Source organism: Juglans microcarpa x Juglans regia, chromosome 1D, assembly GCF_004785595.1.
Source record: "Juglans microcarpa x Juglans regia isolate MS1-56 chromosome 1D, Jm3101_v1.0, whole genome shotgun sequence".
NCBI classification, from domain to species: Eukaryota; Viridiplantae; Streptophyta; class Magnoliopsida; order Fagales; family Juglandaceae; genus Juglans; species Juglans microcarpa x Juglans regia.
The window spans coordinates 46,329,557-46,340,730 of record NC_054594.1 but is presented as its reverse complement, the minus strand read 5'-3'; the positions used below and the strand labels follow the sequence as shown (position 1 = coordinate 46,340,730).

Here is an 11,174-nt window from a genome sequence, read left to right as displayed (position 1 = left end):
GATACAAACAGTCTTATCTCATCATTACAATTTTATTAAATTCTCACACAAAATATAATAAATAATTCAATTTTTTTAAATTTTAAAATAATAATAATATTAAAAAATAAAATCATCTTATCTCACTACCTAAACAAGACTTTGTTTATTTGTCTTTGAAAAGACAAGACCACCTAAAATCTTGGTAACTATGACCGAGTACCAACCTCTCGACTTCTCTCTTAATAAGGCTGTCAAATTACAAAGCAAAGCAAAAGGGACCTTAAATAGAGAAATATATTTAAAAACAAACAAACAAACAAAAAACGTCATCATAGTGAATCGACATAATCTCTCAGCAGTAATCAGAAGTGATCCTCGTGAAATACAGAAACACCCAAGAAGAAATGCGATACAAAATCCAAAATTGGGATTAGGGAACGGATAGGCTAAGACGAATTTAAAGTACATAAATCAAACTGTCTTCTCACAGTTGAAATTATCCCGAAAACTTCAATGCCTCAAACTTTCAACAATTTTTGAAAGGGCGGAATATGTTCCGATCGCAGATGATATAACACCTACTGTTATAATTATAATGCACAGGGCTACCTGAAGAACAACAACAACAACATATAAGTAAATCGCGAGAAATCATAGTAAGAATGAATATGTTGAGGCCATACCTGAAAACGGGTTACTTTCCTCCTCAATATGCTTAGGAAACAAGCACAAGGAAGTATCAAGGTCTGCAACAGAAATCAGTTTTGATGTATACATTAAAAAAGAAAGAACGCTTGCTGCTTCAGGATTTTATAAATTTGCTTTCACCAAATGCAATGTCACTGCTACTATAAGGAACAAACGAGCAGAAGAAAACTTACTACAAGCATCGTGAGCAAAGATCCGATCAATGACATTACAAGACCTGCAAAAAGAAAACGATACAATGATAATGTAGCAGTCTGCAATTATAAAGAACATTTAGCAATATAATGTCAATGCTTGCTATAATCCAACAATAAGCCCCCACCATATAGGTGGGACAATCTGGCTTTCTAATGACAGTTTCACTTCAAGACTATCCTCGATTATGCGGTATGCTAATAGCGTAATTATTTACCTGTTTCTTCATTTCTGCAGGCCCATACAATTGGCCACAGATGGAGGAAAGATGAGAGACAGTTTTCTTGGAAAGGAAACAAATCAACAAAAGAAAAAACTTTCGAGAGAGAGACTCACCGAAGAAGGGGATGACAAGACCTACAACCAAGGTAGAAGCCACCAGTGTCGTTCTAATGCATACAGAATATATATGAGACTTGCTGTGGTTTGATGGTATCAACTCCTCCAGACACATCACAACAGGAGACATGGTTAACGCATATGTGTTTCTGATTAAGGAGAAACATTTTTCTTTATCTTAAGTTTTATAGGTATTAAAATATACAAGATAATTATGATGCATGACATTAAATTTTGGCATTTTTATTTCAAGAGAAAAGTAATTGAAGAAGATAAAAGAGGGCCAATTTGGAACTTTGAATTGCCAGCCAAAATGGGATCGTGCTGTTCAGTTTTGGTGGAACATATCTTAGCAATTTCTTCACAGTTCCTTCACGGCCCTACTTGGAATGATAGACTGGACCTTCAAATGCTATAAAAATATAATGGGACAGACAGTTTTTGATGGACATACAAACAAATCCTAAAGATATGAAATTAATGTCAATTGAATGCATATAGCATCATTGAACTAAAGATCTTGAATGTCCAATTTGAAATCAGCAGTAATTTTCACCTTTCCCCAATATGTCCCTTCCCTCCGAATTTTTCACTAAATTAAAAGATTATTAAATTAAGTATTTTCCTGTTAAAAACTCTATTTCCAAACAGACTGTTGACAAACGGAGAAGGGACGTCCCTCTGTTGTCCAAGAAAAGTTTTGATTCCAGACATGCTATACTACTTACCTACAAAAACACATGCTAGACTGTGTACATTAGCTATATGTCACATAAAGGATATTTGGTGAGAGGGTTAACTACCTGCAAAAGAACAACAAAAATCATTTTAGCCACTAGTTTGTATGTTAAATGATTAAGAATCATAACATGCTGAAACTACTATGTACACTAAAATTCCAAAGTGGGCAAATACAATTGAGCCCAAAACCAGCCTGGTTAATGTGTAGTTCCAGTAGGCTCAGAGACCTCCCGTCATAGATTTAAACCTAAATAATATTAAACTAAACGGTTGGCCAACCAAAATAGAACTCAACAACTGCTTTAAAACCAGGCAACATTCCAGTTGGCAGAACTAAACAGGCTACTGCCTAAGTTGAAGAATAAATCTCAAAGAGATACAGCAGCACGAGAAATATTTGTTAGATTTTGATACCCGTGTGAGAAAATGCAGCTATGAATTAGGATGAGATTCTGTTAGCCTAGTTTATATGTACTTAATAAAACCCATGAAAAGGACAACATTTGTAACAGCTAAAAAAAAATAGCTGACGAAGCCTGATGTATGTATGCCAATATGAAACAAAGAAACTCAAATCTAGTGAACATACCGTAGTCCAGACAGCAATCTTGGTAGCAACCAAACCCTGGGGCATGTTAAGAGTGAACTGTGACTGTATTGATTCTCCAAACATTTTGTATCCCAAAACAGCAACCCCAGCATACATCAAAGTACAAATGCAAAAACTGCAGAGATAACAAATCAGAAGTGGATAGAACCATGGATATATACAGTTATGGGTTGGTGAATGCATAGCAACAGGATGCACCATTGTATCATCTAGGATTATCTAAGAGAATTGTTTTCTTATTTAATGATTGTTAATATTGAAGTTCACTCTAAAGTATCCTCTGTAGCCTTGTAGGTCTTACAAGACCACTAAAATAATTTTGAAATTTTAAACAGGATTCAAATGTAGAAAGTGCCAGAATGCATAAGAATTCCCTTTTTAGCTGCCTGATAAAATTAGAAAACAAGTCTTAGTGATAGGATAATAGAGCATCTTGAGTTTACCATGTTAAGAGGACTGCAGGAAATTGGCCTGGTCTTGCCATTGAAGTGTAGATGTTTGGGAAAACAGCATGTCCTGAAAAGCAGTAACCATAGAGACCAATTGCAACAGGAAGAGTTGCAAGGTTCAGTGTAGTTCCTTTGCTTTGAATGCCAACTCCATCTACCAGACCAACCCAAAACAAGCAAAGGACCACCAAGACTGATGCAATAACTCCACCAGCTGGAAGGTGAGAAGGCCTGATATAAGAATTTCTCAACGACCATCAAGGATTTGGAATTTTGAATACTGTAATCTTTGGCATTGCATTGCACAACGATGAATTGAAGAGGAAAAAGGGCAAACAATAGAACAATTTTGATGCAAGTTAACCCTTGACCTGTTCGTGACCCACCAACTCTCTGCATATCTAATCTTAGATTTTTCATCACCTGTCTTGGTTTCTAGAGAAACAAATTCTAACAAAACAATTCACAACTCTAGCCTGCAAGTGCAGATAACCTCATTCAAGATTGTTCTACTGTTCCATTCATTATAATGCAAAAAATGGCTCTGTTTTTTTTGTTCCCCCAGTACCCAATTACAGTGCTGTGTGGCAGAAAGCATGGCATGGATCACCAATTGGGTTTAGCAATAATAAGAAAAAAATACCCACACGGCTAAATATAGCTAAATAAGTATGACTTGATTCACCAAATGCCAAAAAAAGTTAGAATAAAAAGTTATATATGAGTTACAAAAAGTAATAAAATTTTAACTTATAAAAAAAAAGTAATAAAATTTGTTACTTAAAAATTTTTTTAAAAAAAAAAAAGTGAAAATTACTTACCAGATATATAACTAAGAACGCTGAGGTCTCGAAGCCAAACAGTAGGAAGAACAGCAAGGGTTGTCAGCAATGCAAACAAAATGTGCGAATTTAACTCAACTGCACCCAAACTTAGGTGTGCATTTGGAAACAGTGAAGACAAGTTGTCACTCTCCAAAATTATATATTCAATGCAACAGGCCTGGATGGAGAGAAACTCTCAGTGTCAGTCAGTGATATAGAAGCACATGAGTAACTATAATACTCAAATTTTCTAGGAAGTGGAAATTAATGTATATCTTAAATCAAATGACACTTCCAAAGTTCTTTCCACTTGGTCCTGAGCTGAGATAATGCAAGCTTTTTACGTTCGTTTCAGCAATTCCATTGCTCATAGTGGAAAACATCTTCTATATTGTATAAGACTTACAACAAAGGCTAATACAGTAACATTTGTAACGGGTCTATATGCATTACACCCGATATTATGCAACCCAAGGGTGAACGTTGAAAAGAGTAGCCAGTAAGATCGATTCAGTGCTCAATACAATATAAAAATTCAAAACAGAAGTTTGAAGTCAATAATCCAATCCAACAAAATCCCTTGGCTATGCCATTTTAGACCTCGACTCTGATAAAGAAATCCACGTTTCTCTGTAATTTTCATCTTTCTGGACATTTAGCTATTTCTCAAAAAAAGGTTATAGTTTCATAAAGCAAGCACCATTTCACATGGAAGTAATGCCAAGCTTGGGTGAGATGCAAAATAGATTACATCATTCAAGAGGAGATTACTCATGAAAGAGGATGGTTCTACTAGTGAAGTATTTGAAGTTTCTCCAGTGGTTCCAATGCCATAACTAAATAGCTTATTCCATACTGAAGGGTTAACAACGGTCAAACAAGATGATTTTTAGAAACATGTACCTACAGCATAGAACCCTCCGATGGTGAGCCTCAAATCCCTTATCTAGTTTATGCTAAAAATCATGTGGTTTGAAATAATTATTCTCCTCCACTTTGCACTAAAGTTCCATGATGTTAGCATGAGGACAGGATTATGATTTGCATCTACTTCTTTCTCACAAATCCAAAACTAAATGGGCCCAAACTTAGCGGGAGAATGATCAAATTAAGCTTATTTTTGTATACACGTGTAGTAGCAATTAATATTGTATCCAGTAATGGTGAGTTCTATTAAGCCTACAATATTATCGGCCACAATAATGTGAGCATGCAGACAAATGGGAACCGAGGTGATAATGTATCATGAGACATAAGCAACTGGCATCTTGTCTTTAGCCATGTCGATGATAGACTAGTCAGAAACAGAAGGGGCTCAGACAAGAAAGTTCCAAAATGATGGATCCAGGACAAAATGGGGCCCAATCAACAATGTTTAGATATGGGGCTCAGGTATATATTGGTGGTCCCACCGGAATCTAGTATATTGTTTCCACTTTCATCATTACTAAACAACTATGGGTAGAAGAATCCAGCACACACACGTCCATCAACAGGAAACTCACTCAGCCAAGGCAGCTGTACTTACATATAGTTCCATGTACAAGATTATCTGCACCCACAAAAAGAAACAGGTTAAAGGACGTTAGCATTCAGTCAAAGTTTGTGCATGGTGCTCTAATCATTTATTATTTACAGTCTGATATCTCCACATAAATGAAACTATACAAACTTACATGAGTAGAAGACAAGATATAAAGAAAGCAACATACAAGTAGTGGAGTAGACATTAGGTATCAATTATATGAAAATAGAAACCTTTTGAAATTTATTAGTACCATTGCAATACTTTTGGAAACAATTTGATACTCAAGAGATGAAATACTAATAGAAAGAGCAAATTCATATCTGGCTCTTACATTAAACCTTTGCGCCTTAGAAGATAAAGATTATGAACAAGACATACCGAGATGGCAATTCTGCCAGCATTACCAAATGCAGCTTGGCCAATGTCCGGGTATGTCTCAATCCCAGGCTCACTATCCAAGCAGTGGCGCAGGAGGAGTCCGGTATAAAAGGAAAGCACTGAAAATACAAACAATATGGAGAGTCCAACCCATCCTCCTTCTTTGGCAGCATAAGGAGTTGAAAGGATGCCAACTCCGCATAGAACATTTATACCTGCATAACTGGAATTCATCAGAAACCTTTAATTAAGCCTGGCTAAAACTTTGATATGCATATGAATACACTGTTTTCAATTACCAATACTGACAAGTTACATATATTCGCTATTGTTGACAACCGTATATAATTTTACACATACATGTAAAAAAAAAAGTTTTACAGTCAATGAGAATGTACATTTACTGGTATATAGTCTTGTTAGATAGTTGATCTCTTCATGTGACTATGTACAACATGGACTAAACCATCGCATCATGATTCATATGAAATGTAGGGTTCTTTGTAGGAAAGTCCATAACTAATGATAATAATTAGCTACAGACGAAGGTAAGGAGGCAGATCTGTATATGAATATATGATATTTATAGATGACAAGAGTTCTGTCTGTCAGGTTTGAAGGTGGTTTTTGTTTTTCTATAGATGCTGCACATCCAAGTAATATTTTATTCTTCAAAGTAACATGCAGTTCACATTAGCTTAAATAAGACTTGTCTATATATAAGATAAGAAAAAAAGTATCACATTATGTCTATAAAGTAACAAAGGTGATAATAGGAAGATGTACTTATAGGCAGCTAACTTTACATACATCCATTAAAGAAAGTGAAGATGACCAAGTGATGCCAAATCTATCAAGTTTTTTTTTTTTTTTTTTAATGAGAACAGACAACCAGATTTGAAACCACATGGTAGAAATATATGGTCCCCGAACGTGAAAACTTAACTTAGGATTGTGCTCTGTGGTTGTAGAAATTCTAAGATAGCAGTTGGCAACAACAACATATTGGATGACCGAAAAGCATAATTTACAAACTTACAACAGTCACACATAGCCAGTCTCCATGGCCTAGTTAAGTTGATGTGGTGTTAATGTTATCATATGGGTGAAGAGAACATGTTGAAAATCCAACAACTGATTCATATCAGTATGGTGCTACATAATAGTAGATTTTCATGTAAAACACATCTGAAGTCTCAGTTAGCATTTAAAGGAACACATTTTATTATTTCAATAAATTGCAAATGCAGTCAACTCATCGAACCATGGAGGTGCACTTTTATACAAAGGGATGAGAAAAACCTCAAAAGTGGGTAACCTCTAGAAAATGCTTAGAAATTCAGTGCAGAGTGAATATGCTGATAACTGAAGAGCATTTTTTAGGAGTGCTAGATTACAAAAAACAGAACTAAAGCACATGTCTCATGTCTGCATCACTGCATGTCTCTTCATCTCTACCACAGATCCAGTCCAACAAAAGCAATCACACCAAGCACACAGTCACTGACATTATGTGAAACTAACCATGTCACTAACAAAATAGAGAATGAGCTTGTTCTTGATTCCTTCTTTTTTTTTTTTTTTGGGGGGGGGGGGGGGGGGGGGGGGGGGGTTGTTTACCATTTAGCACAGATTGCCCATACGAGCATTGGTGAGAAATTGGGAGCTCATGTGAAACCTTGGATGGTTTCTCATCCTTTCTTATAGATGATCTCCGTGATGGAATAGGCGGAAGCAGAGAATACGAACTACGTCTTTGTTGCTGCTGTTGCTCATCTAACAAAGGTTTTGTCACAGTTGGCAACGTTTCAGGAGTGTATCTTCTTGTTAATGATGAGGAAAGAAATGAACTGCCTAATCTTGACAATGTGGGAGTGCCCAGAAACCCAATGCTTGGAGATGGTACACTGCTATATAAGTCAATAGACTGCCTGAAACATTGATCGAGCAGCAATGAGTATTTGAAACTAACCAAGCAAGGCATTTTAATATATCAACAGATAAATCCATGCGGACTACATCACTTAAATATTTCATGCAGTGAACATTCATGTGGATTATAACATTCCTGTTGCGATTGCCAATTTTACATCTCCTACCTCCCAAGTTATGTGCAAGCCAATCTGCAAATTACTTTTCAAGGCAGCAGGAAAATTTGATGAAACCATCATCAAAAAACCTATTTGAAGGCAGATGCAATCATAACATAGAGTTTTTTGGTGCCTGACTGAGCCAATTCCAGAATTATGGTAGGAGACTAATTCATCACAAATCTAAATACAGTAAACAAACTAATCGATCTGAAGGTTCCATTTGTAGGTCCAAGAAAATAGATATGTCACCAAAACCAACCACAATAACATTATCCAGAAATCAGAAAGAGGATATATCACCAAGGACATATGGAAATATGTTTATTGATGTCGTGTTTGAGACACATCCAGACATTCTATTAACATTCTATTACAAGCATATGCAACTCTTGCATTTTTGGGCCACAGTCATGGTCAGAAAGATCAGTGAACACGTCAAACTTCAAAGCACATCAACAGTGCTTCTTTTCCTTTACTAGACAGGTTATTTAAGCCAACCCATATTAGTCCAGAGACCTTCTATTGAATTATATAACTAATCTCCCATACTAAGACAATCCGCCATTTTTTCCGACAATAAAAAAGCAGGCCAAAGACATATTATCGTACAGCTAAGCCAGGAAAAACTATTTTCCCACACTATGACACCTATATTATTCCAAAACAAAATCAACATGTTCAAAGCTAGCCAAGTCGTACAAATTCATCAATTATGTTCTCTAAACTCTTTAATTAAATTCCACTTGACCTCATTTCTCCAATTGAAAAAAATATTCCAGACGCAAAACGATACCATCGCCATAGTCAGTGGAAGACGGGTAAGAAACTATATGTGGAGTGCAATAAATAAAATCATCAAAAAAATCGTGAAGTCGAACGGAGCGGGAAGAGAACACAGACAGAGGAAGAGAGATAGATATATCATTAGAGAGAAGGTAAAACCTGTAACTCTGTGGCCAAGAGGTGTTATAAGAACCTGGCTTGGTCTGCTGCTGGTTTTCGGCCGAAGAATCGGATGAATCCGAAACATTTCCATCGTTGTTGTCTTCACCTTTGTCAGAATCTTTCCCGGCATCCACTTCTTCGTCGCTATCAATGTAGAAGCTGTGATCCGAGACCGAGTTCTTCATCTTCCTGTCCTGTCTTAGATCTTTGACTCTGCAAAACTCATACACATTAAAAAAACCTTTCAACGACTATGAAAGAAGGCCCAGACAATTTCAAGAACAAAAATGATCCGTTTAGGAGTAAGAAGTGTAACAAGCTGATTTCATCGGACAAAATAAACTAAAACGAATGCATATATTAGAAAAAAAAAAAAACATAGGAAACTCGTGAGGAAGAAAAAAGAAAAAAGAAAGTGATCTTCTCCCGTACTCTCAGGGTGACTGCTCTGCTCTTTGTACGCAGCGCTCTCTCTATCAAATCGTGGTCGTGGACGTGAAAATGCTCGATGATTGAACCTTTATAGCCTCTGTGAATGTGCCGGGTTTTAATACGCTACGGGACGAACACTGAAACTACTTCCAACTTAGGACTCTCTGTCTCCCTATCTCTCCACGTCATGAATTCGTGTCAGCCGTTGGATCTAATCCACTCATGTGACCCCTCCCGCCCCACCTTTTTTTATATTATTTTATAATTTCGGTCCAACACAATTATATATTTATACGGTGGAACTATCATTGCAAATTTGCACAATAGAAGGACAATAATAGCAACTTATTTACTATCAATTTATTACTCATAAATAAAAATTACATTTCAGAAGTATAAAATAATTTTTTTATAATATTATTTTGTCCTTATTTTTATTTTTTATTATTTATTAGTTAAATTGTGAAAAGATTGTATACAAGTTGGTGGACTATCATTATTCTCTTTAATTAAAAAAATATACAACTTTACTGATAATTACTTCCTTAATAATAAAGTAAAATATAAAATTAAAAAAATAAAATAAGTAATAAATAAATGGTAGGAAATAGTAAACTTATTACCATCTTTTTTTTATTCATCATAGCACTAGTCCTATCTTTTATATGGTAATATGATTAAAAATAATTAAATCTGAGATTAAAATTAAAAGTTTTTCTTTTTTCTCTTTAATAAAAGTGAAATATGAAAAGATTAATACAAAAGCCCGAGTACCTTATAAAAATAATTAATCATTGTAATCGTTGGAATAATGGTTCCCTTGGGTTAGCTCGATAAATTTGTCAAAACCATATAAAAGATAGTTGAGAATTCAAAATTTGAATTTAAGATTTTATAATATCAAATTTATATAAAATCATATAATTTTAAATTTTAAATTTTATAATTTTCAATATATCAATAGTTGAGAATTAAATGTTTTTTACTTTTTTTTTTAAATATGGTTGCATTTATCAAAAGATAATATAAAGTAGAGTCTAGCTTAATTATTAGGTGATTAAATTGAAAATAATTTTAGGGTCGTAACCGTCTTTAATTTCGTAAGTGAATTCAAATTTTCAACGGTTTAAATTGTACCCAATCGGCAGTACCGGCGATAAAAAGGAAAGGAAAGTTGCAGTCGTTGAGACTGTCCAATGACAAAAAGTTGCCTTTTCAGTTTAGGTCTTAGTAATTGGACACAACAGTGACAGATCATTCAATTGGAGCTTTTAGGATGCGCTACTATGCTACCTCATGTTGACTGTTAGGCGTACGGTTTAGTATAATTTTTTTTTTATATATTTTTTAATACATTTAAATATTTTTAAAAAATAAAAAAATATATCAATATACTTAAAATCACTTTTTTAATCATTAAGTAAAATAAAATAAAATAAAAAATTTTACCAAGCGGTCAAATAGAACGGTCACAATGGGTAGACAAAGTAATGTTTCTCTTACTTTTATGAATAATGCTAGCTAGAACTGCCTCTCATTTTGCTTCATTATTTTGACGGTTTATGTATTTAATTTTATTTATTTATTGATTAAAAAAATGATTATTAATATATTAATATTTTTCATTTTATTTTTTAAAATATTTAAAGATGTTAAAAAAATGTGAAAAAATAAATAAATTATTTCAACGGTCACTGCTGGGTGGCAGTGTAGCATCACTTTACTTTTATTGCTTAATGATGTTTTATGATTTTCTATGTATCACATATCTATTTAAGATTTAATGTAATTAACATCTCTCTCTCCATTTGGTCCCAACATTAATCTTCTAATTTGTAATAATGTATCAAGTATTCTACATTCTTTTCACCTAAAACGACATTAAAAAAAATCTAAACCTTAAAATTAAAAAACTTTAAACACTAATTTAATACCTTAAATCTCTTAAAA

At 34.3% G+C, this 11,174-nt stretch overlaps 1 protein-coding gene across 2 annotated transcripts; it reads right to left on the bottom strand.

Moving 5' to 3' along the window:
* Window positions 1-313: 313 nt before the first annotated feature.
* On the bottom strand, window positions 314-9,335 carry LOC121263840 (amino acid transporter AVT1C). Of its 2 annotated transcripts, XM_041166926.1 has the most exons (13): window positions 9,225-9,335; window positions 8,790-9,005; window positions 7,375-7,685; window positions 5,755-5,969; window positions 5,377-5,400; window positions 3,846-4,026; window positions 3,019-3,238; window positions 2,555-2,690; window positions 2,008-2,027; window positions 1,222-1,367; window positions 864-907; window positions 666-728; window positions 314-591 (listed from the first exon to the last, which is right to left on the bottom strand). In XM_041166926.1, the coding sequence occupies exons 2-13, from the start codon at window positions 8,975-8,977 to the stop codon at window positions 493-495; spliced, it is 1,647 nt and encodes a 548-aa protein (XP_041022860.1). In that variant the 5' UTR covers window positions 8,978-9,005; window positions 9,225-9,335; the 3' UTR covers window positions 314-492. The 2 variants fall into 2 exon arrangements, with proteins under 2 accessions (XP_041022860.1, XP_041022852.1); XM_041166918.1 differs by lacking the exon at window positions 9,225-9,335 and having other exon boundaries at window positions 8,790-9,214.
* Between the last annotated feature and the right edge of the window lie 1,839 nt (window positions 9,336-11,174).

What these genes read in the sequence shown, in the direction of transcription:
- LOC121263840 (XM_041166926.1), bottom strand. Translation starts at nt 8,977, where the DNA reads ATGAAGAACTCGGTCTCGGATCACAGCTTCTACATTGATAGCGACGAA. An exon ending in CGTTCTTAGTTATATATCTG is followed by an intron (nt 3,239 to 3,845) that starts GTAAGTAATTTT and finishes CTCACCTTCCAG; the next exon opens with CTGGTGGAGTTATTGCATCA. An exon ending in CCTGCAGTCCTCTTAACATG is followed by an intron (nt 2,691 to 3,018) that starts GTAAACTCAAGA and finishes TTATCTCTGCAG; the next exon opens with TTTTTGCATTTGTACTTTGA.